At 27.2% G+C, this 27,326-nt stretch overlaps 1 protein-coding gene across 1 annotated transcript in view; it reads left to right on the forward strand.

Moving 5' to 3' along the window:
- LOC101238922 (myb-binding protein 1A-like protein) overlaps window positions 1–27,326 on the forward strand; it is a 112,880-nt gene that overhangs the window by 46,341 nt on the left and 39,213 nt on the right. Inside the window, exons 11-15 of the mRNA XM_065815231.1 lie at window positions 939–1,002; window positions 7,837–7,916; window positions 8,022–8,073; window positions 19,666–19,785; window positions 26,093–26,201. Of these exons, the coding sequence (XP_065671303.1) occupies window positions 939–1,002; window positions 7,837–7,916; window positions 8,022–8,073; window positions 19,666–19,785; window positions 26,093–26,201 (425 nt within the window). The remainder of the gene's footprint in view (window positions 1–938; window positions 1,003–7,836; window positions 7,917–8,021; window positions 8,074–19,665; window positions 19,786–26,092; window positions 26,202–27,326) is intronic.

A 27,326-nucleotide genomic window follows, 5' to 3' on the forward strand; every position in this document is an offset into this window, starting at 1 on the left:
GCCTACAGCCCGAGTGTTTAAACCCTACTATTAAACACAGAGGAGGCTCTTTACAAGTTTGGGGCTGTTTATCTTTATCTGGAGTAGGTGATTTGATCAAGTAGGGGGGCGACTCACCAGGGAACGTTATGTGAATATCCTAAGGCACCATGCTGTATCATCCGGAATGAGACTAATAGGTCATAATTTTATTCTGCAGCAGGATAATGACCCAAAACATTGTTCTTGAGTGGCAAAAAACTATTTAAATAAAATGGCAGAGGAAGGAGTACTGATAACCTGGCCTCCCCAGAGTCCAGTTTTGAATATAGTTGAGCATATTTGGGATTACCTGGACAAAAAGAAGGTCAAACATGCTCCCTGAAATGCTGAAGAATGTCTTGAATTACTTCAAAGAGAATGGCACAACATACCCCAGGATTTTATAACTAACTTTTATGAATCTATTCCCCTACGAATATTGGCTGGGATTGAGGTAAAAGGAGGACATAGTAAATATTAAGAGTTTTTTATGAAGTTTGACATTAAAAAGTTTGTAATTGTGCCATATTTTTTGTGATATACATGTGTTTTAATAAGCTTATAATTTAGAACTACAAACTTAAATATTAGAGAAGAATTCTCCGGGATTTTTTGAAAAAATGTAAATGGTCTAAAACTTATTCACAGTACTGTGTATGTATATATATATATATATATATATATATATATATATATATATATATATATATATATATATATATATATATATATATATATATATATATATATATGTATGTATGTATGTATATATATATATATATATATATATATATATATTTATATATACATATATAAATTTTATATATATATTTATATATACATATATAAATTTTATATATATATTATATATATATAATGTATATATATAAAATTTATAATCTTCATATTTTTTTTAGCAAAGGGCATTTTTTATTTGATTCTATGACTCAAACAAAAACAGTTGAAGAATTAGCTTGTAAGGTTAGAAAAACCTTTAATTTTTTTAACTACGTTGATGTTTTTTAAATAATTTGTGTATGACATCATTTAATATATATATATATATATATATATATATATTTTATATCCAATGCATACCTACAATTTACATTATATATATTTATATATTTACTTTTTTAGATAATAGAATTAAATTTTGTTTACTTTATTGAATATATATTATACAATGGAGTAAACATAGTATATACATAATAGAAAAGTTCATTTTTTCAAGATGGGGGCTAAAATTAGCCATTGTCTCAAACAAGTACTGAAGCCACAACCTTGGTCTCAAATATCTCTTTTTATAGGATTTCGAGGTTGCTGGATTCAATTTTGCAGTCATTTCATGCATACAAAGTATCACAAGCTCGATATTGTAATAATCTGAATTTTTTACTGTTAAAAACGACAAGGCGCCAATACAATATTCAATAGACGATTTGTAACTTTTAGTACTAAAAAGCTATTAATTCATCCAATTCTTAGTTGTTTTTTTTTTCAAAAATGTGTATTCTCTAACAATACAACTGAAAAAGCAAGAACAACAAAGCAAATTTCTGTATAATTTCACAATTTGATTATCTTAATATCATAATGGATATAATCATATAGCTAAAACATCTGAATTCTAATAAAATCACACTTTCCTCTCTTACATGTTTTGATTTTGACTTCTATACATGTTTGCTGTTGTAGTCTACAACACAGTTAAGTAATTGCAATCCATGTTCTGGGTGAAGTGCATGTCTCTTGAATCGTTGTCATTGAGACTTGAAGTTTGCATGAAGAGCTTCAGTGGCTTGTTCACTGTATATTCCAAGACTTTGATGATTCAGAGAGATGAACTGGGCCATGTGAAAGAACACAGGACCTTTAGAGTTATTGAAGTTCTCAATGTATTCTTGAAAATTTTCATCCAGATGGGTTCCAAAACATGCAGTAACTAACTTATCAAATTGCCTGAATGCTTCAACATAGGAAAATGCTGCACTTACAGCTGCTGCTTCAACTTTTTGCTGAAGAATATCAATATTTTTCAACAGCCTTTGACAATGATTTCCATGAAAATGTCCTCCATGAAAGGGTTGGAGGAGAATGTTTAAAACCTCTGGCCATTCTTTGACCTTTGGCCAAACTTTGCTCAGACTCTTGAAAAGGTGGTAGCACTCTTTACATTACTTCCTTCAGCAAAAAAAGCTTGGTGAGCCTTTTTAATGCTTCCAAAAGTTCTCAGTGCACCACATTTTTCAAGATTTGAAGAGTCTGCATCACACTAACAGCAAGGATGTTTGCTAGCATGAGACTAAAGTCCACAAAGAACATTAGCAACTTTTATGTCACAAGACAAGACAAAGGAAAATGCACCAATATTGGCGAGTTTCAACAGGTTTTTAATGTTTTGTGCATTTTGTACATCTTTTTTGAACTTTAAATGATTTCTCTTGAGTAGTACTGCTGGACGAAGAAGATAAATTTTTGCCCCTTGACTTACCAATTTGGCAAATAATACAGTCACATGCAGGAGAATTTCTTGTTGATGGCTTCACAGCGATTGAACTGAAATCATACAATTTAGGAAATGGCTGCAATGTTTTTCCCTCATCAATTTTTGGCAGAATGAAACGACAATTTGTGCACATTCCATTTAGAAGATGATCATCATTAAAGTCTAATGGATTTGGAGAGTGTTTTGCCAATCTGCTAATCAAGAAAGGTGTTATACTTTGATTACATTTTGATATGCAGAGAGCAGGCAAACTGTGTTTTGACACTCAGCATGAGTTTTAGCAGAATTGGGCATTTTAAATGTACTTTTTTAGTTCCTCTAACAAAATTTTATTAATTTTAGTTTGAATACTAGAACAAAAATGATAAACTTAAAAAAATGTTGTGGGTTAACAAGAAATCAAAACAAAACTGATGTTCAACATTAGAGATGTGGTGGGTTCTAGTTTTGTAGAAGAAAATGCAATTTTTTTTTGTTAGAGTTGGAATTTTTAAGAATGTTTGTTGTTATTTATTCTATATTTACAAAAAAATATCAATATAAGCTTAAAAAAATGTTTTTACTTTATAAAACGTGTTGAACAAAATTCATAATATGAACATTTTTACTATAAAAATATTAAAATTGAAATTTCTTTCTCAGACGGTAATGGTTGATTTTAAAACCACTTGCAATAGTATCCCAAGGGTCCATATTACCACCCCTCCAAAGGACTTTTCCGGGTGTTTTCATTGATGACTCACCCCAAAATTTTCAAGCTGTGGTTCTTACTTTCAAGATCAGAGTCTTTCCATATGTAATTAGAGGATTGATGACTAGAGAGAAAAAGTTCATCTTTTTTATCTGTCAAATTAATGTCTATGATTTCAGCCAAGATAGCAGCAAGAAGCTTTGCTCTGCCACAGTTTAAATCAGCGTTGCTTCCAAATTTTTTCAGTTGTGATATTTTTTTTAAAAAAAGACTCTCACACACCACTCCAGCTTGAATTATATTTAGTAGTTCTCCGTTTGTCTGTTCTTCTCCTGTCAATTCCAAGTAATTCTATTGTAGGTAAAATAACGATCTCACCTACTTCGGCTAATTAGCCAATTGTTCTGCATATAAATTGAAATTGCTAGTACAAGTTTGATCAAGTTTTTGTCCATAATTGCTTCAAAAAAGTCTTATGATTGTCTCCTGGTTATGAACTCTTTTGCTATTTCAGCAATGCGACCAAAGTGATTAGAAACAAAACCTCTGAATCCGCAATGTTCAATATTTTGAAGATTGATCCAATCTTTATTTTCTGTGTATAAGCATATGAAGTGACTAGCATGACTTGGCTATGGCGGTTTGTCCAAGAGTGTGTAGGTTGATGGAGACATAGATGTTTTTTGTCCAGCTGATATTTCCATCAGTTTCTAAACTCTTATGCTCAGTGTTGCGAATTACCTTATTGATAGCATGATTGATGCCCGTTATTAAATGCGCACAACATTTAAAAATTTTTTTGTCCTTAACACCTCTGAACAATATGTTACAATCTCCGGACTGGTCTGACATCCAAAAATCTATAGCACCTTTCACTTCTTCCACAGTAGAGTCCGCCAACACCACAAGATACCTTAGCTTGAATGCATAGGCTATCGTACCCTCAGATCCTGAATGAGAACTTTTCTCATGTAGCCTGTGATCAATGTTTTCTGCTCTCTGTCTGGACCACTGATTGTAATGTGGTCTGCCTTGATATTATACAACTTGTGGCCGGCAGCTTTTGTTATATTGTCTAAGCCAACGGTAGCAACATCACTAGCGTCTTTATTGAGAAGATAATTTGCCATCATTTGGAAATTGAGGTAAGATGTGTATAATATCTATCTTTAGTCCTTGCCGAGCGGGAAAATGTGATCTCTAGTAGCGACGTCTTTTTAGGTTGTTGACAGTTGTGCTCTTTTCCAGTTCTTCCAAGTCTGTCTTGACTGAATCACTCAATACTTCATTTAGGCAATTGGAATTGATTTTCCACTCACTTAATTCTTCATCTAGCTGATTTGAATTGATTGTCCATTTCTGACCAAAGATGATGTAAGCAGTTTTTATGATGATACCAACTGCATCACTGCAACTGATTTTGTGGTTGCATAAGCATTGGATTGTGCATCTTATTATACGTTTGTTCAAACATTAACAACTAATTTTTACTAGAATTTTTGGGAACATGTCTTCTGTCCTGTGTAAGGATTATTTCTCAAACTTGAAGACAGTGTTTCTTGCACGATTATAGGCATAGCAATGAAGTCCTGATCTTGGTCTTCCGAGTTGGTTCCTTGACCATCTTGACCAGTATTTAGGGCATCCGTGTACTGCAGACATCTGCATATTTTTTTCTGCTAACTGGTATCCTCCATATCCGCTTTTTTGCATTTGACTGATGTCTTTCCTTGTTTCTTTTCACCTGTTTTTTCCATTTCCATGACATTATTGATGTACAAATTACCAAGTAAGACCTGTAGTATCATATTGGAATGTATTGTCTTCATCTGTCCTTTTAATTTAGAACAATTCTTCCAATTTCCTTTGGTATGCCACATCATTTGTTCTAATGTTGTAGGCTCTGCTTGCCATATGCATGTTGAAATCTTGAGCTTTTTGTATCTATTAACTTGTTTTCTTGTAACTTTTGTTTTGTTATTTTGTTTAACCAAAGTCATGAAAGTTTGGTATTTGTCTCTTATCTTCTTGGCTATGTTTTGTTGACACAGCGGATCACGGCCGTTTCACTCGATATAAAAATGAGCTTGATGTCACGAGTTTATTAAAAATATATTCTGCATAAAAAGTATAAAAATTCACTAACTTTAAAATAAAAGTTTTTTTTTTCTTTCTATAAATACTGTCGTCTTTAAATAAAAAAAAGTAAAATATCTATCTTTCCTTATTAAATAATTACATTAAATGGAATAAAAATAATTGTTGTAAGATTATTTCCAATGATTTGTGATCACTTTTCTGTTTTTTACAATGTTTATGAAAAACCTGTCTTGGGAAAACTAAGATTGCCTGACTTATCTTTATGCTGGACTGTTGAAATTTGGAACACTTATTCATGAATTTTTAATCTTTCTGAATCTTATGTCATCCATGTGTTTCATTTACAAAATGTCTGTTTTTAATGCATTTATATTATAAAAGTTATTTTTTTTAAGTGTTAAACCTAATATTTTTTGATGAATGACGTAAGTTATTAAAATTTCAACCTTTTTTGCATATTAAAATCATAAAAATATTTTATGTTCTTCTACCTGTTAGACAATATGTTTTCGAACCTGTCATGTTTTGCAAATTTCTCTAGTTTTTTTGGCGTAAATTAGTGTTTACGTTTTTGAAGCAATGACTTAAAACATAAAACGTTAAAACATTTCCTCTAATATTATTTTGCGATTTTGATGTCTGATCTTTAATAATCCCTGTTTCATATCACATTTAGTTTAAGTAAGTTTTTTTAATTTTTAATGGTCTAACAATGTTTAAATTTGATAATAAATATCTATAAGATGTTTTTTATATTTTGTTTTGATAAAAAGTAATAATAAATTATAGAAATTATGTTCATCATTTGCTCCTTTTTTTTAAAATCATAGGAGGTTATGATTAATTCCTTAGATGTCATAAGGTACAAAATTGTAATGGTGTTAATCTTTTTACAGAACAAAATTATCTCTAGTATTTTAAAAGTTATAAAAGTTTTAATAACACTCTGTGTTCTTTGGTATGGTGGATCATCGTGCATCGAGACATCAAATGAAAAATCAGCACTAAAACAATGGGCTTATATAACAAAATGAAGGTGCTGTTGGTCACGTAAGCACTTCATTCAGTCGCTTAGATAGATTATTTATACCAGACTGAACATGCTGCTGGTCACAAAGGCGCCTTAGTGAACAAGTATGTGCATACAAAGGTGCATGTCTACCTTTGCAACTATTTACTAAGTTTTCAACATTTCCCATTTTTTTCTGCGATACTTTTTGGGCAGAAAACACATGTTCCTGATCTAGAATGCTATTTAACGCACAAATTTTTACAATATTTGGATCCAACATCCAAGAAAACATATAGAATAGGTAGCAGCTATTTTTGGTATGAAGTTGGTTCAAGCTGGAGTTGATAGTTTATTAGAAAATAAGAGTTAAAACTAAAACCAAAACTTTATGTTTTTGTTTTTATTTTTTTCTGCATTCAGTTAAAGTTTTCATGCTAAAAAATTAAATTATTTTTTAACTTAAACACAAAAATATCTAAAAAAATATTTTTGATAACTGTGATAATCTAAACCCAAAAAGTCGCAACCATGTTTTTTTTTTTAGTTTTTTTATTTACATAAGTTCTACTAATTATATGGCTTTTATTTAAAACTACCCATTTTTACAGGACCCTAACATGTCTAAAAAATTATAAAAGTTAAAAAATGAACTGTTAATATTTCATTACACATAAAAATACGCTGGAAAATGTTTTGCACCAGCACTCATTTTAAAAGTTCATCAATAATAACTCACTTTAGATTATGTTTCATAATAAATTAAATGTAAAAAATTAAAATAAGATAGAATTGGAATAACTTGCAACTTTCAAAGTTTGTACATTATAGTTTTTTGGTCTAATTAAAGTAGTCCCACTTGAAGTAATTAATCTTTCTAAAAATAGTTAAAAATTGCTGGTGCCTAATATAGAATAATGTATTACACACAATTGTGGAAAATATTTTTTCAGCAGTTTTTGGCAGCCATTTTGAAAAAAACAAACAAATTTCTAACCAAAATTGCCGTCACAGGCCAACAATTCTTCCAGATTTAAACTCAGCATCATAATTTGCCTTAAAAACAGCTCATAGAAAAACTTTCAGATTTGCCCCACCCTAATAATGGAGTAAATATAGTATATACAAAAGTATAATTAAGTTTACAATAGTGTAAAAATAAGTCAAGTATTATATATGTCAAATAATATAATTGTGCAATCAAAATTAAAAAAAAAGTTCACATTTTCGAAATATTTAAAAAAATTATTCTTATATTAAAGTTGACTTTATTTATGTGACATTATAAGTGCATTTATGTTGTTCATTTTGAAAAAATTTCTCACAGATCAAAGAGACAAAATGAAAACTTGATAAAGAAACAATTATTATTCAAAAATCAAATAAACGATAACCCTGACTCCTAACTTGGTAGTGGTTTTGTCTAGTTTTGTTGAGAGTAAATAATAGTGTTGGTGGTAGTTTTTAAACATACAAGCTAAGTTTTAAAGAAAAATTTTTTTTTAGATCAAAACAAATGTAGCTGTCTATACTTTATGGCTGCAAGAGTTGTTTATTAGAGGTACATTGGATGATCAGCAACAGGAGTAATTTTTATTAAAATAGTTGTTTTTTTTTATGCTAATATTACATAATAAAAACGTTTTAATGTTTAATGATTTAGTAGCATTAATTATTGTTTTATATTTTAGTAATGTTAATCCAAAGAACATTGTAATGTGTAGAGCATTTGTTGTATATCAGGTGAAAAACTTTTTTGTAAATTAATTTTTTTTTTTTTAATTGAAAATTTTGTTTATCTTTTTAATTACTAAATTACATCCTAAGATGAAATTCAAGTTAAATGGCATTTCAAAAGATGTCAATCAAATAGAACCAATTCTTCTAAGCAAAAAGAATAAGATTGTTTGTACCAGGCTTGTCAAGCTGTGACTTTTTTTTACAGCTCCAAAAGCTCATCTCCTGGTTTTTGTATGCTTCTGATACAACTTTTTACCTGTTTAAGTTTTTAAAAGTATTTAAAAGAGTATTAAGTATTTAAAAGAGAAATAATTTTTTAAAACTGAAGCGGGGAAGAAAAAAAAAAGATTATTTTCTTTTCAACTAATAACAAAAATTTTAAAATTAATGGTATTCTTTGTTTGTTCTAAGAAATATCCATCAGTCGATCAATATCATATCATCATCATATATCCATCAGTCGATCCAAAGTCATATTGGTCCTATGGTCAGAAATTTAAGTGCAGAAAACACCCCTTAAATGCTAACTTGAGTCATTAGAAGTGCTGTAATGATTTTACAAGAATTTACAAAAGAAGACCTCTTAAAATCTCCATTCAACTGTTCCTTCAATAGTTTTCAGATTAAGACAGTGTCTTGGCGGGAGATCCTCAAACTTAAATTTTTGAGTAGCAAGAGCGGGTTTCTCAAGGACATTTTCCAACTCCTTTATCAGTTTACAGTAATATGGTTGGACTCCTGATTTCTTTTTTGATATTTTCCCTCAAGCTCTTTAACAATTTCATGTAGCTGTAGATGACCCTTGAGTCTTTAGGCTTGGTCGGAAAGCGGATGCAATCGCACTCTATTTCTGACCAAATGTTTAATATTTAGTTGCAACAACTTGCGCCATTGTTGCATACTGTTTCTCTAATCCTAATTTTTAATCTTTCCATTCAAAAAGAACCATTATAGAATTCATTCCTGCAGCTTTTAGAGGGTAAAAGAGTTCATTTAGTAATAAAAAGATGCTAGCATCATCGTACATGCTGTCTGCTATCTATAATTGTGGATCTAACCAATCCATTGATTCAAATATAGGATTTAACAGCGAAATAAATTTATTGTTTATCATTTGCAGAATGATCTTAATTGCGGCTTTTCTTACTTTAATGGCAAAACTAATACATTCATAGTTAAGATTAGCCATATCGCAAAGCTCAATCTCAACGAACTCTGGATTCGATTTTTTTTTAACTCTTTAAAGTAAAAAGAAACAAGATTTATTGAACCATCTTTTTCCTTTATTATAAACTTACGTAAATATCAATCAATAATATCATCGATATCTTCATTGAGTAATTTGTCTAAGCTAGTCTTAGCTGCATCCATTGCTGGTTTCAGCTCATTCACTATTAGGGTTTCTTTTTCGAAAACTAATAATAATGGAGATTTTTTCAAGATATTCAAATAACTACAAACCATACATAATAGTTTGTAGTCATACAAGCGTTTGAGTATCCCAGAAAGTTTAGTTTCATGATCAACAAGAGAGTTATCGAAACCCACAATAAAAGAAGGCCAGTTATGTAAAAGTTTTGTAAAGCTGCGTTTTCTGTGACTGATAAAGCACGTTCCAGTTATTTTAGGCAAGGGGTAGTATGTAATGTTTAGTGCCTCAGCAGCTTTTTTAACTGTTTTTTTTTAATTTTTCTGAATTATGAAACAAATTAAATATGGAAATATACCATACTAGCTGTCAAGACCCGGGTCTTAATACATCTATTCCACACCGACCTTTTCTATACTTATTCCTTACTTAAATATGTTTTAGTAAGAACTAGAAAAATAACTATAGAAATACTTGTTTACTTTTTAAAGCTATGAAAAAAAAATATTCTTTTTATAATTAATTTTATAACAGTGTTTTATATTTTTATAAATTTTCTGGAAGCTTTTAAATGGTTTTAAAAATTTTAAAAAGCTTTTTAAAAAACTCTTTTGTTATAAAATATAATATCTTTATATATGTTAAGCATATATCTATGGGCCTCTAAAAATGTTTTACTTTCTATTCTAGAAAATTGTAAAAGATTAAAAAAAAAAGTTAAGTGTGTATACAAAAGGATTTGAACCCACATGAAGCACTTTAACTATTTTGGCATGCTATAAAATCATCTTTTAACACTATTTAATAATATACAACTTTATATTGAAAAAAAAATTAAAGAGGCACAGGGGGGGAGCTTTTGCTCTAAATTTAAGCCCTCTTATGAGATGTAAGCCCTCTATTTCTCTGCAATATGCTGAAAAAGCATAGTAAGATATATCTGAAATGGAAAAAAAATAAAATAAAATTATGACATAATAAAAGAAGTAAAATAATATAAACACTACAAACCAATTTACATCTTGCTGATCTTTTTCTAGAGTATTGTTAAAAATAGTCAAAATCTGTAAGAGTCATAAACTGCAAAGACAATTAGCTATTACACAAAATAACGAAATTTAATGACAATTACACAAAATAACGAAAACATAAGAGTTATCGGTGCAAACATATTTCGTAATTCGACCAGAAAATAAAAATATTTTTACCTTGATTGCGACAAACTAATTTCTTTTTAAACTATTTGCTAAAGATCAACATAGTAAATTTTAAATAATTAAAGTTTACTAAGTTATATTTTAACAGTAGACAAAGTAAACTAATGGTAATTGGTAAAGCACCAAAGTTGACAAAAGAACTAAAATAACTACTTAATTTAAAATATTTCTAGTTAAACATGAAAAATAACTCATGATACCATCATAAGAAAATAAAGGTAAAATTATAAAAACAAACAATAAAATAAATAAAAAGGATATAGTAAAATGTTAACTTCTTTTTAAAAATATGATCCTTTTAATCAAAAAAATTAATGTTTTCATAAACAGATAAGGACACATCAATAAAGAACACACACAATGAAATAGCTCTTTTGCAAATTTATTGTAGGTACCTATTAGTTACCCCTAATTTAGTGATTGTTAATTGTTATGAAAATTTTTAAATGCAGTTAAAAGTAATCACAAAATTTAAACTGACAATAAAATATTTTCTAACAATAAATTATTATTTTGATCATAAACATCGTCTCAGCAGCAAATTATTTTGCATGTTCTGCTGACTGAATTTTTGATGATGTTTAGTGTAGAAACAGAATGTACACCTTTTCAAAAACAATTTTTTATAAATATAACTTAATATTAAAAAAAAAAAAGAAACAAAATTATTAATTGTTTACAAACAAAATTTAACAAAAGAGGTTAATAAAAGTATACATATTAAACTATAAACATTTAATTGCACCTTCACTTTGTAGATGTAGTTAAGTATTTTCCCCTTCTTACTTTAACTCCGCCTACTTTCGGCAAGGGTACACTTTTTCCTTCAAATGAAGGGAAATCTTTTCCCGTTCTGGGCCCACGCCCTATGTGCATTATAGGATGTGGGCTCTTATTAACATCTTAATACAAACACTTAGTACAAACACTTTAAAAGAGTTATCTAAAAATAAAAAAAGTAACAATTGAAAGAGCTGAATGATATTTTAGTTTTATACTTATTTATAAAACCTACAAATCTTTTCTTTAGCAGTTTCAGATAAGGATGGTGCAGCAGCTATTGTTGCTGGGATTGCTACAACTTTATTGGCTATAATAAATAGCAAATATACTGGTAATCAAAATGAAAATTAAAAACAGTTTAAAGCAATTAAGCTATTAGTAAAATAACATAAAATAGAATAATACAATCATATTAAAGAAAATGTTACATTTTTTTAAAATCAGTTTTAAAAATGAAGATAAGTTAGAAATTAAAACCAACAATGTGATAAGCTGTGGCACTAAAATTAGAATAACAAACAAAATATTGTTTTTCAATTTTAAACACTTAATATAAAAAATTTGTTGAATTAGAACGTAAAAAAAGCAAATGTAAATTTTTTAAGAAGTATATTGTAATGATTCTTTAAATGTAAATTGAAATTTATAAAATCTAACTTAAATATCGCCACCAGACAAAAACACTGTACTAAATAAATAGATTCATATAAAACACGATTGAATATCTAACATAAAGTTATTAAACCAATAAAAAATAAAAAACACCTCACTTACATTTAAAATAAGGTCATCTTTAGCTTCTATAAAACTACCAGCCTGTCAAGACAGAATTTCCGCAAATGCAATTTTCAAGTGAAAGTAAAACTAAAAAACTTGATATATGTTTTAATGTTTTTAACATTACACAATTTAAAGTAATGTAGGTATTTGCGTAAGTTAGATGTTTGCTTACACTTCGTTGACTTTCCTTATAAAAAAATTACCTTGGTTGCAATGGCTGCCAAGAGAACTGTGTCAAGCATGCTCGAATGAGTACTGCTATTAAGTTCCTTATTATAATATATGATTTGCCACATTCTATAGTTTTTTAATTGTTTTAACATCCCATTATAAATTCCGAAATTAATGCTTGCTCCATTGGCTGTTGCATTGACAAGTTGGTATTTGTAAGCTGCTGCAGCTAAAGGAACATTACCTGTTTCAACAAAAATATTGTCAATAGCCTTTATATTGGCATTTGCATTCATACCACCCAATTGGTTTATCTCAAATAAAGAAACTACAAAATAAGCAGGGGTCCCAACACGTTCAGCGCGCACAAGAACCAACTCTTTCTCATCCTTTGTTTTTCTAGCCTGTGAATTATTGGAAAGAATGGAGAAAATGCTTTCATCATTGACAATTTTAGCTACTTTTTCTTTAATGACATTGGCAAGCAGGAGATGTATTCACGTGCTAAAAATTAAATTAAAAATTATTTTAGAAAAAAATATTAAAATTATTTTCCAAGTTAAAAAATCAAATTAATCAATCAAAATGACCATTTGGTTATTGCATAGTTACCTTAGAAACATAAAAAAAGAAAATATTGAAACTTCTGTCATAATAGTAATGTAACTTTAAGTTAATTTTTTAATTTGAATTATATTAGTAAATATTAAACTGAACCTAAAAATTCAGTAACCTGCTTTATTGTTGCTTTTTCTTTCTAAAAGATCTACACCATTAAGTCTTTGACATTTAATCAGTGTTATGAAATGGCTATGTGGCATGCTTAGTTTTAGAGCCATTTCATAGGCTGTTTTTATCACCTTTGACAACACATTGCGCCTGTCAAAAGTCAAGAAAAGTTTTTTATTTCTTAGATATTGGTTTACTAACTTTGATTTTTTTTGCTTTAGATGCCATTATTACAAACTTGTTTTACTTAAATTTACTTTTTTCTGTTTAAATACTAATTATAACTAAAAAGCCCACTTAAACATCATCAGGTGTGAAGTAGTTCTGCTTCTGCCTTATAGTTTTACTTTTTTAGTATGGTTTTTTTATAAACTATTATGTTTAAACATAATAGTTTGCTTTCAAACATTTTGATGTACTTTAAGTTTGCTAAATCCAAAATAAAATTATAATTCACTTAGAATGTAATATGGCTCTTCCATATTAAATTTCAATATATATTTTAATATAGTAATCTATAAGACCTAAAGTTATTAAATGTATACTTAGTCTGCAGTTTGGATACTGATCATTATAGACAGCTGATTTAGGGTACATTGTGGAATTTTATTAACATTGTGGAATTTTATTAGTACATTGTGGAATTTTAATAAACATTTTAAAGACACTAAAAAAAAATCATTATGATTTAATTACTTCTTTTGTTCTATTCTGCTAAAAATTGTTTTATCTTGCTGAAAATTTGTTCTATCTTGCTAAAAATAAAACTTTGCAAACTACGCAAAGTGAAAAATAAAAATAAAAAAATTAAAAAAAATTTGAAAAAAATGAAAATAAAAAAAGTTTGAAAAAAATGAAAATAAAAAAAATTTGAAAAAAATGAAAATAAAAAAATTTAAAAAAATGAAAATAAAAAAAATTTGTTTTTTTATATATTAAAAAGTTAAACTAGCGTTAGTTTTATTAGAAGTTGAAATTATATTTATACTAAATTGAAGAACGTTTGTTCCAATATTAATAGTAAGTTGTTATTCTATTTAAAAGAGTGTCACCTAATTTTATAAAAAGATTATAAAAGAGGGAATTTATATATTATTAATTCTAAACCTAATCTTTTTTCTTTTAGTTATGTTTTTTTGTAACAAATTCTTTTTGTTACAAAAAGTTTTTTTTTGTAATTGTCTCCCGTTAGTCAAGTTTTTTTTGCGCATTATTAAAATGTTCTCAAAAAATCAAATGCAATTGCACCCGCTTCCGACCAAGCCTGAGCACATGACTAGATAGTGATGTATAGCAGATAGTGATAGATAGCAAATATGTATATATATACACAGTATATTTACCTTATATATACACTGCAGGCCAAAAGTTTCCAGACATTTGGATTTTGTTTAATTTTTTAATTAAAACTCCCATAATTATTTCAAAAAAAATTCAAATATCATATTTATTTTATAAAAGAACATTTATTAAAGGAAAAAATAAAGACAAAAAATAAAATAAATAAAATACTAACAACACTATTATTATTAAACTGTCCTTTCGTCAAAAAATAACCCACAAGTTTTTATCACTTTTTTTGCAATTCATGGCATCTTATTTATTAATTAATTTATTATTTCAGGTGTAATTGATAAACAGGATTCTTCTAATATCTGCCACAGTTGCTCTTTGGATGTTGGGCATTTTTGTCTAACCTTTCTGACCAATTCTTCTCACAGTTCTCTATTGGGTTCACAATTCTCTATTGGGTTCACAATTCTCTATTGGGTTCAAATCTGGTGATTGGGCCGGCCAGGTCATGTTTTTGAGGACACCATTATCCTCTTGTTCCTTTATATAGTTCTTACATAATTTTGAGGTGTGTTTAAGGTCATTGTCCTGCATAAAAACAAAACCACGACCAATAGTACTTAAGACAGAAGGTATAGCATTGTTTTCTAGAATTGTTTTATATTGTTCTTTTTTCATAATACCCTCAATTTTAACTAGGTCACCTACACCAGCTGAAGAAAAACATCCCCATACCATAACTGACCCACCACCATGCTTGATTGTTGGCACTAAACACTCTGGGATCATTTTTTCTTTTGTTGTTTTTCTGATGTCAATTCTAAGTCTTTGCCCAAACAGTTCAAATTTGGACTCGTTGGTCCATAGTTCTTTTCCCCAGTACTTCTTCTGTCCAATTTTGGTGGTCTATAGCCCATTGTAACCTTTTCTTTTTATTTCTAATCCATAGCAACAGTTTCCTGACCGCTATATGACCGGAAAGTCCTGCTTGTCAAAGACGTTGTTTCATAGTGGTTAATGAAATAGATTTTAAATGACTCCTATTAAAGCCTGAAGTTATTTCCGGGGCCCGTAAGTCTTCGATTTCTTTTACTCAACAATATTATACTATTATTTTCTGCTTTTGTTGTCTTCCATGGTCTACCAGATCTTTTTTTGTCTTCAAAATTGCCTGTTTCCATTGTTTGATGGTATCTTGTACAGTACTTCTGGCAGTTTTTAATTTTTTGCCAATTTTACAAACTGAATAACTTTCTTTATGTAATGTAATTATTTCAGAATGTTTTGCAACCGTTACAGAAGATTTTTTACCCATATTTTTAATTAAATAGTCGAATTTTAAAATTTTTTTAAAGATTTTTTAATGCTACTGTCATTAATACCAAATGAAAACTAGACAAAACTAAATATTCTAAATCATTTTAGTCGGCTATCATTATATTATAAATATTTACTTCATGTTTCAACAAATAAATAACTTTAACAAGACCAAACTCTTAAGAGTAATGTAACGCTATATATCAAGTTAAAATAAACAATTAAAAAAACCCAACTTAATTATGTAAGTTTGAGGTCAGTAATACCTAATTACTGACCTCAAACTTACATAAATACTTAAAATTAGTAAGTTTAAGTATTATAAATTAATATTATTGATTAATTTAATGATTCAGGATAGATTTTAGCTTTTTATATAAACATATTAAGTGTCCGGAAACTTTTGACCTGCAGTGTATATAGTGTGTGTGTGTATATACAGTATTGGACAAAACATTTGCAACCAAAATCGAACAATGCTAAAAAGTGTTCCTAAAAATTCATGTCTTACAAACAAAACGAACTATACTACCACAGCAAACAGTTCAGGAGTCTGTAGTCATAGCATGCCATGACATGAGCGATCAGCTGACAGGTGACAGCACTCAGGCAGAATTTCGTTGACAAGTGCCATTTTGCAGCGGACAAAACAAGTGCAACTTTTTTGGTTTGTTTCATTTTCATTCAAATCTGGTCCGTGTCAACGTCACAGAAGTTTTTTAATAATTAAAGGAAGTATCCAGAAGCATGCAGAAGCTTCCAGAAGTTTTCAGAAGAAGCATCCAGTAGCATCCAGAAATCTCCAGAAACATTCAGAAGCATCCAGACGCATCCAGAAGCTTCAAGAAGCATCGAAAAGAAGCATCTAGAATCTTCCAGAACAGGTTCACACAGGTTCATTTTACTATATAAGAGACATGTAAATCGACATGTAATTCAGTCAGTATATGGAAGTCAATCAGTCATCAAAACAGTTTATCGAAGTGAGTTTTATCAAATTGTTTTATCAAAGAACATCAATACAAGAAGTGAAATACAACTAGTGTTTCATTACATCTATACAGTCCACATCCAACCAAGACGTTGTGTTCCACAGAGCATTATTGTATCATCACAAGGTAAATGTAACACGGTAAGCCTTGAGAAGCGTGATTATTTATTTTTATTATTTTTATGACTTCAAGTGCAAAAATGGCTCCCGACAGTCATGGATTGGAACTAAGAAAAAAAATTATTGGCGATTACGTAAGTGGAATGTCACAAAAAAGTACTTGTGATAAATATTGCGTGAAAAAATGGACCGTATCAAGACTATGTTCCAAATATCGTTCTACAGGGAAGTTGACAGCAGATAACAAAGGTGGAAGACCGCATTTCACCACTTCTAGAAAAGATTCTATGATCGTCAGATCCGTCAAGAAGGATCCCTGGATATCATCAGTCGAGATACAAAAGCAATTAGAGCTTGAAGCCGGATTGTTTTCTCGACGCCCTGCAAAAAAACCGCTGATTTCACTAAAAAACCAGAAGAAAAGACTCCTGTTTGCTACATCTCACATTGACTAGAATGTGCAGAAATGGCGAACTGTTCTGTTCAGTGATGAATCGAAGTTCAACATCATTGGGAGCGATGGCATTTGCCGTGTACGTCGACCGGCCGTAAAACGCCTCAATTTACGTTACTGCCATAAGACCATGAAGCATGGTGGAGGCAATGTAATGGTCTGGGGGTGTTTTTCTGCTAACGGTCTAGGTCCAATACATCGAAATGATGGAATAATGGACCGTTTCATGTATAAAAATATCCTGAAAGATGTTATGTTACCTCATGCTGAATGGAATATGCCAATTAAATGGGTTTTTCAGCAAGACAGCGATCCGAAACACACTGCAAAAGTAGTCAAGCAGTGGTTTCAAGACAACCACCTATCGGTGATGGATTGGCCGCCTCAACCTCCAGATCTCAATCCTATGGAGAACCTGTGGGAGATCGTCAACTGCAGAATTAATCGTGAAGGTGTTCGTAATAAGGATCAACTGTTTGAACAAATCCAAAAGGCCTGGGCAGCGATTCCATAAAGTTTCATTGATCAACTGATCGAATCTATGCCTTGAAGATGCAAGGCTGTGATCGACAACAAAGAATTCGTCACGAAATATTGATAGCGAAATACAGCTTGGTCAACTTTTTGTCGTGTTGCACTTGTTTTGTCCAGAAGGAAACCAACTTTTTTTAATACTTTTGATTAATTTATTAATTTTCGTGTACAAATAATGAACTTTGTGATGAATAAAACTTGAAGAACTTTGTCTCTTAACAGTTTCATAGTTATTTCTCTAAATTGAAAAATTGCAGCACTTTTATGTAAAGAAACTAAATTAGCATTATTTGGTTGCACTGGTTTTGTCCAATACTGTGTATATATATATATATATATATATATATATATATATATATATATACAGGGCTTGTGATGAAGATAATCGTCAAGCGTGTTAAATCGCGCTCGTAAAATTAGAAAATGTTTTCATCGAGCGTGATTACGTGCGCTCGAAATAACGTCGGCGAGCGCGATCATGAAAATTGCTGAAGGCGATGCTCATAAAAAGCTTTTTATTTTTTTATATCTTTTTTTATTTGTTACATAATTCTTTCGTCAAAAAATGTTTGAATTAGTATCACACTCATGAAACTACTTCAACGAAGTAGATTTTTATACTTCCAAACTTCTTGTATATTGTCAGATCGCGATTTTATTTTTAACTATTTATATTAATAAAAAAATAATATCAAACAAAAACGCAACTTCTTATTGATTTGGTATTGAAGTATAATTTAGTGTTTTGATATATGCATTTTAAAATGTTACGCGGTAAACTTAATTAACGGTTAATGGTTTTTATATTTTTTGATATTTTTTATCCAAATTAATTATTTAATTTTTTTCTAAAATTTCTTTTTTAAATTACGTTTTTTTAACCTTAAAAAAAATAACACAAGAATAATTTGAAATAATAATAAATTGGAGTAATAACTTTCCATTTAATAAATGTTGACATTATTACTTTGTTTACTTTTCGAATGCGATTGCGAACATTCTAAACAACAGAATCGTTTTAAATTTGAGTTAAAATAAATAATAGTTAATAAAAAAACCTATACTATAAACAAAAACTAATTTTAAAAATTACTCTATTATTAATATTTATTTTTATTATAAACGATGTGTGGAATATTATAAACAATAAATCAAATAAATCTTACTTGATATTTTCACAAGATTAAAAATACTCTAAATAGATTAAAAATAAAGTTTTAATTTTCTTATAGTGGTTTTCTAATTTTCTATTCTTATTTTATTTGCGCATTTTTGTATTCACATTGTGTTTCCACGTGCACATTCCATAATAGAAATTAGTGACTATTAACGACTTCAAACTGCTCATTCATTACGTTAGTGCAAAAGAGAACGACGTAGTGCTTTTTATATTTTATATTAGTGCTTTGATAATAGTATATCTTTAATAAAAAATCTTTTTTAAATATTTTATGAAAATAAAAAAATAATCCCGAACTATTGGACGAGCGTTATTTTATACGCTCGTTATAAGCTGAACGAGCGTTGTTTATCGCGCCTAGAATGTTTGAAAATACCGTTTACGAGCGCGTTTTACGAGCGGAGCGCGATCGCGCTCGCTTCATCACAAGCCCTGTATATATATAGATAGATAGATAGATAGATATATGTATCAATTTATCAATATTTTATACCAATTTACCTTATATAGTTTATAATTTTTGATTCTTTTTATTTAATCATATTTTATGTTTGTGATTACTGGTACTGTAAAATCAGCAAGATTTAGTTTTATAAAGACAAGTGATAAAGTGATGCAATTTATGTGTCAAAGATGTTGAATAAAAGTATTTTTTAGATGTTGCTGTTGGTTCGCTCTAATAAAAGTCTTGAAGATGATGTTGTGCTCAGCATTGCAACATTCTTATTTTTGCATGGGCATTTTACCATTATAAAAAAATGCAAACATGAATTACATGTAAGGTGTTTTGTTTATATGATATTGTTAAGATATGTTTCAAATTTTGTATTTTTTTTAATAAGGGTGTGCATTAATCAGCAAAAGTGTCTAATTGATTAGATTATAATTATTTATAATTTAAAGTTCAATAAATATTATGATTTAATAAAAAAATTAATAATTTTTTAATCGTATCTTTAACTTTTGAAATTTCGTTATATATATATATATATGTATATCTGCAGATATGAATAATGAAAGTCTGTAAATTGAGTCTCAAAGAAAGATAATACTTTACTTATGTAGTATATATATATAATATATATATATATATATATATATATATATATATATATACACACATATATATATATATATATATACAAATATATATATATATACACATATATTTGGGTATATATATATATATATATATATATATATATATATATATATATATATATATATATATATATATATACACAATTTATACAATATATACAATTTGCATGAAACTTGTAAAATATGTAGTTTTTTATTTGTAGAATATATTTATATATTATGATATATATAATATATATATATATATATATATATATATATATATATATATATATATATATATATATATATATATATATATATATATATATATATATATATATATATATATATGTATATGTATATATATCAGGAATGCAGAATTCGGGCAATTTTTTGGGACTCCTTAAACTCCGACTTTAGATTTTTTTCAAAATATAGTTTAATAATTTTTTGATTTTGTTGCAAGTTTTTTTAAATGAGAAAATCCTGGAAAAGCGATAGGGTACTAATTTTCTTGTATGAAAAAACACAAAATTTAATTATTCTTGTAGTAAGTGAATAATAAAAATTAATGTGAATACTATAACTCTGAAGAAGAAAAAAAAAATCAAGAAAACTGTTTATATTTTGTGACAACTCTCTTATTGCAAGTTTTTAAATGAGCAGGTAATATATTAGAATATTAGCTTTGTTAAAAGTGTTAACTCATTTTGTAGCAAGATTTGCACATAACATGACATTAAATGATTCCCAATGGAATAAAATGGTATTAAGTAATTCATAAATCGGTTAATTGGTAAACACCCATGCAATTATTTGTGAGATAACTCTTTCAGGTGCACCAGTTTTTATAATTACTTTATTCACCAACAAATATTTTTTTGTCAAAATGAAAAGTAAAAGTTATGTTACAATTAATAAATTTTAGGTCTTTTAAAAAAAAAATTTTAAATGTCTTAAAAATGAAAAAACATTATTTATGCTCAAAATCTTTATTAATTATGAAAAAAATATGTTCTTTTAGTTTTGAAGCATTTTTGTATGTTACGAATAATATTGCAATAAAATCATAGGTGCAAAATAATGTTATTTAAAACAATGTTATTTAAAATTATAAGACTAAATCATCATAAAAAGATTTAGTTAAATGTTTGATTTAGTTCAAATTGTTCGTTTTTATTGTTTGTTTGTTTTTACATTAACTTTATTAACTACAAGTTAAATTATAAAGAAAAAATAAATTCAATATATACTTTCAAAAACCTTCATTCAAACCTTCAAAATAAAAATTCAAATAAAATACTCAATTATGCATCAAAAATGCATTTTGATATTATGTTGACAGTTTGTTAGCAGATTAAACTGAACCAATGATATAAAACATAATTTGTTATAATAATATATTTCTGGTTCATAAAATGTTAAGCAATTTGTGTTACCACAAATTAAAAAAAATAATTTTCAGTTCTTTTTTATCTCAAGTAATGAAACTATCAAAATGTAGATATTTTTTAAATAGAATTTTCTACTGGCAGATGTTTTCTTACATAGAACTTATTTCTAAAACAATCTTTGGCACACAGAAATCTGACCTTTGTTTGCTACGGTATTAAAGAGAAATCTTAAAAAATTGAGAGATGCTAAAATGCAAAGACAAAGCCCCACTTACATAATTAAAAAAACTAAGACTCCTTTCAAAAAAAATTTTTATTGCTATCTTATCAAGGGTTAGAATGACAACCATTTATGGCAACTTTTATGAAAAGAAATTTAACTTTAAATTTCTTTAGCTAACAGTACAAATTTAAATTCGTAACCATTTTATTACATATAATGGTTTTATTGGATTTTTTAAAGATTATTTTATTATTTTAGCAAGCACTGAAGAGTGACGTTTCAGGTGTTACTTTGTTTTAGAAATAAATAAGGCATTAGAAAAGTTTTTTTGCGCAGGTTAAACTTTTAAAATGGTTTCAAAAATATCTGCATATTAGCAAGCCAATTCAAAATAAATGACCATATAAACAAGATATATATATATATATATATATATATATATATATATATATATATATATATATATATATATATATATATATATATATATATATATGTATATATGTATATATATATATATATATATTATTGGGTAAATATATATATATATATATATATATATATATATATATATATATATATATATATATATATATATATATATATATTATTGGGTAAATATATATATATATATATATATATATATATATATATATATATATATATATATATATATATATATTATTGGGTCAATATATATATTTTATTGGGTAAGTATATATAAATATATATATATATTTATATTATTGGGTCAATATATATATATATATATATATATATATATATATATATATATATATATATATATATATATATATATAAATATATTATTGGGTCAATATATATATTTTATTGGGTAAGTATATATAAATATATATATATATTTATATTATTGGGTCAATATATATATATATATATATATATATATATATATATATATATATATATATATATATATATATATATATATATCAGGTCTCGAATTAAGTGTATCGCGAATTATGATTGCTTTTTACACCTTCCACCTTCCTGATTAGTTTTTTCTTAAAAAAAATTATTTTGCAATTTTTTTGTTGTTGTTGTTTATTTACTTTTTTTCTAATTTAGCATTTTGTTGGCAATTGTTAAAAGTAATGTTTTAGTCATAAATTACATCACGCTAAATTTATCTTTTGAATAGAACCATGATCATTTGCTCTTTCGCTCTGAGATTTTGATTCAACATAAAGCACTTTTGAAGTTAAATTACTTTAAATCTCTTCACGGATGCCAATAATATTTTAATAGATCATTAAAACAAAAAGTTGAAAGAAAAAAAAAATGTTAAAGAGAATTTTTTCTTCAAAAGAGTTTTATTCTTTTAAAATTCTCTTATTCAAATAATTTTTCAATTGAAATTTGAAATTAAAAAAAATTGCAAAATTTTAAAAGAATTTGAAGAAACAAGAGAGAATAAGGAAGAAAGTTTTTTTTTAAACATTTTGAATAGTTAACTATATTTTGTTTCTTGAAAATAGTTTTAAAAGTAGAAACATTATTGCAAACATTAAAACAGTAATTGCAAAAGTTAAAATAAAAATTAAATTATAAAAAATTTAAATAAAAGTTAATAAATTATTTTACTTCTGTTCAAAGATATTTTTTTCTAAAAAAATAATTTAAGCATATTCTTAAACATAAGGAAATATAATTCGATTTATTAAACCAAATTTTTTTGTTTCACTTTCTATTGGAAAACAATTTGAATGAACAACTTAATTTTACTTAAATTTTTAACAGTACATGGTATCTAATGTTTTTTTGCTTTGATCTTACTTGTTTGGTCTATAGATTATAGACTCGCATGGTCTATAGGCATGTTTTTGCGCAAATATGAAGTTTTATAACGATAATGTTTTAATTTATTAATTAGATCAATTTTATTTATTTGCTCTGTTTTATTTTAAACACGTTTTATATTATTAAGGTTAAAACTGCTAAAACAGCACGAAACAGCGTCACAAAATTGTTTTACATTAACACAAGCTCTTTATATTTTTAAAATAACTTTGCCATTTGTTTTGTTGATGTTATATAGCTTTTTTGGATAACAATTAAATACTCTTTAAAAATAACACATGTTTTATCGTCAGTATGAACATATTAAATAGTTTTCTATGGCTAATTAAAGTGACATAAATATTGTAATGTTTGCTTTTTATTCATACTTTTTTACTTTTACTTTTTCAAGTATCATGTTAAGTAAAAACAATTACTAAAAGAAATACCTTGATAGTAATAAATATGTTACTTGCTCATTTCACTATAACTGCAACTTAAACCTTTAGATAATATTTAAATATGAGAGATAACATGTTAAAAAAAAAAAAATTTCATACGAAAGAAACAATTTTAAATTAACACACCCCCTCCCCATTACCACAAAGTGGCGCGAGTTATGAAGGAACCGGAGGGTGGGAAGGTAGAAGGAAGGGGAGGGAGGTGGCAAAAAAAAAATTTTTTCTCAATTAGATTTTTTTGCGTTAATTCGAGCCCTATATATATATATATATATATATATATATATATATATATATATATATATATATATATATATATATATATATATATATATATATGCGGTAGTGGTGTAGTGGTAATGCGCTCGGTTCAGAAGCGAGAGGTTTCGAGTTCGATCCCCACCACGTCCCTGGTAGTACCGCGCTCAACTTGTTTCACCGCGCAGCGGCCTTGTTCGTTGAGGTTCGTGTTTCGGAGTTATAGAGTTGAGAGAGGGTTAAAACCACTATTGAGTAGCCTCCTCATCTGTAGTGGCCTTCATGGCCTTGATGAGGTGAATAACAAAAAAAAAAAAAAAAAAAAAAAATATATATATATATATATATATATATATATATATATAAATTTATAAACTAAGAAAATATAACTTTTATGGTACTTAAAGTTTTATGCCTAAAGGCAATCATCAGCCATGTAATACAAAATCAAGAAATAAAAAAACCATTTAAATATAAAGTTACAGTGAAGTGTGCTCTGTTGTCATAACAACAAACAACAAAAAGAAAAATCTAAAAACAGCTGCCTAATTACTCGTATCGAACTTTGAAAGAAGAAATTTGCTTTTATGTCTACATTTAGAAACTAATTCCTCTTATTTAATAAGTTATCATTGATGTAAGATATTGTGACATACTTTTCATATAGACATAGGTTGCATCGTTTTACTGTGGGATTGTAAGATCTACAACGTTTTACAATTTTTCATTCAATTGTTGGGCTTACTCCACTTTCTTTTAACCTTCATACTTCCATAAATAATGCAGTATTGTTTTTATATTTTTTGACATTAAAAGATTTTGTATGGTTAGTGTATATAAATTTGATTGCAGTTTCACCAACTCCAAAATACACTTTTTCATTCCCGTCCAGGGTGCCTTGGTACAAAGTGGCTTGATACACTATGTTATTTACAAGGCATTGTTGATTTAGAGGGCACTTGCTTTTAATAATACAATTGCAATGTTTATTGGAATCTGAAGTGTTATTTTTTATTATATGATGGTTATGAGAGTAAGCTATTGATTTGATGTTTGGCATACAACTGTAACTCACCTTTAGAGTATTTCTATTAAAAATCTTGTGGTATTTATGGCCAACTGGAAAGTGAGTTTTTGTATTTTATTTACATATACAGATTATGATATTATATATATATATATATATATATATATATATATATATATATATATATATATGTATGTATGTATATATGTATGTATGTATATATATGTATGTATATATATATATATATTTATTTATATATATATATATATATATATATATATATATATATATATATATATATATATATATATGATATATATATATATATATTTATATATATATATATATATATATATATATGTATATATATATATGTGTATATATATTGATATATATATATATATATATATATATATATATATATATATATATATATATATTTTTAAATAAGTAAACCTGATAATTAAATAAAGTGAAGTTTTATAAAAAATCTAAAAATAATATTAATTTTAGGTAAGCATTATTTTAGTAGATTTTATTGAAGAAAAAAATTTATTTTTTCAAGAAAAGTTTTTTTATTAAAAATGAAAAAAGGGGAATTTTAATATATTTTTTGAAATCTTTTTTAAAAAATTAAAGCTTTTATTATATTTTAAATTTTTGTTAAAATTTGACCAAAACATTTACTGTAGGTAGTAAAAGATATTTTTTGAGGGGCTTTTATTGTTAAGTTCAAAACATGAAAAAATTGTGTATATGTATATGTTGTTATATGTGCATGTAATTGGTAACACATGATAAAGTATTTTATAATTAACAGTTGAAAGTTGTTCCGAAGCACAGTATTGATGAATTTACTCAAGGAATGTGCAAACACAGATTCACATCTGTTCTTGTTGAGTTGAATAATCATTACCATCAACAACTAAGTAAGTAATCTCTTTTTGAATGAATAAATATTTGTTTAGTTTTTAATATTTTCTATTTTTATTTTATAAATATAAATTTTTTTGTTCACTATTTTACTATTTTAGATTTTTTATGTTTTGTAATAGTGTTTATACAATTAGATGTGGATATACTTTTTTTTGTCTTTGCTGACTGATGTGTAACCACTTTATTTAAAGTAAATTAATTGAAGTAAAGAAGGTGGGTATGACCAAAAAATTGGTTAACAGGTTTATATCTAATGAACTGGTATATATTTTTCCATTATCAGCTAATGATATGCTAGAGTAACTCTTTTAAGTTTTTTAATTTTGTTTTGGCTAAGTATTTGTGGTTTAAACAACCCTCTTTAAAATTTGTAAGCACTTTAAAATGCCAACACAATTTTTTAATTTTTTAATCTATCCAATTAAAATATTAACATGAAGTTTAGGGTTTTCACATGAAGTTTAGAGAAGTTTTGTGTTATTTTTGTTCCTCATTTTTGGGCCTCATTAGTGGAACCAGTCTAAACATAAAAACAGTATTTCATACAAGAACAAGTAAGAGACTTATAGAGAAGTAAAGAGAAGTAAAGACACACAAAAAGTTGAATCAATTAAGAAAACATGGCGATGGAAGACAGCTCCAAAGCTAAAAACTAGAAACTAGGTTAATTAAAGTTTTACAGTAAAATGCAGTAAAAGGATGCAAGTTTGCTGAATGACAAGTCAAAAGAGAAAGAGTTATGGTTAGTTTAACTAGATATGATACTTTGTATAAGCAACAATCATTCTGTAGGAGAAAAAAAAAAGATGCAACTTTAGGATCTTGTTTAGAAGAGAAAGGGAATAATTAGAAAAATCAACCTTTGTACAAGTATGACAACAGTATTCTATACTGTTAAGTAGGAATAAGAGATTCTTAGAAAGAATGAAATCAAGTATGGTAAATATCATGGATTTCCTAAGTTTTTGTTAAAAGTCATGGAAAATTCATGGAAATTTTTTTAATGGTCTTAATTTTTTTCCACTTTGTTATTTTGTTAGTTATTTGCAAAGAAAAATGCTATTATGTCTAGTTTAAAACCTTTTTGAAAAATATATTATTTTAGTGTAAGTTATTGA

Source organism: Hydra vulgaris, chromosome 13 (assembly GCF_038396675.1).
Source record: "Hydra vulgaris chromosome 13, alternate assembly HydraT2T_AEP".
Taxonomy (NCBI): Eukaryota; Metazoa; Cnidaria; class Hydrozoa; order Anthoathecata; family Hydridae; genus Hydra; species Hydra vulgaris.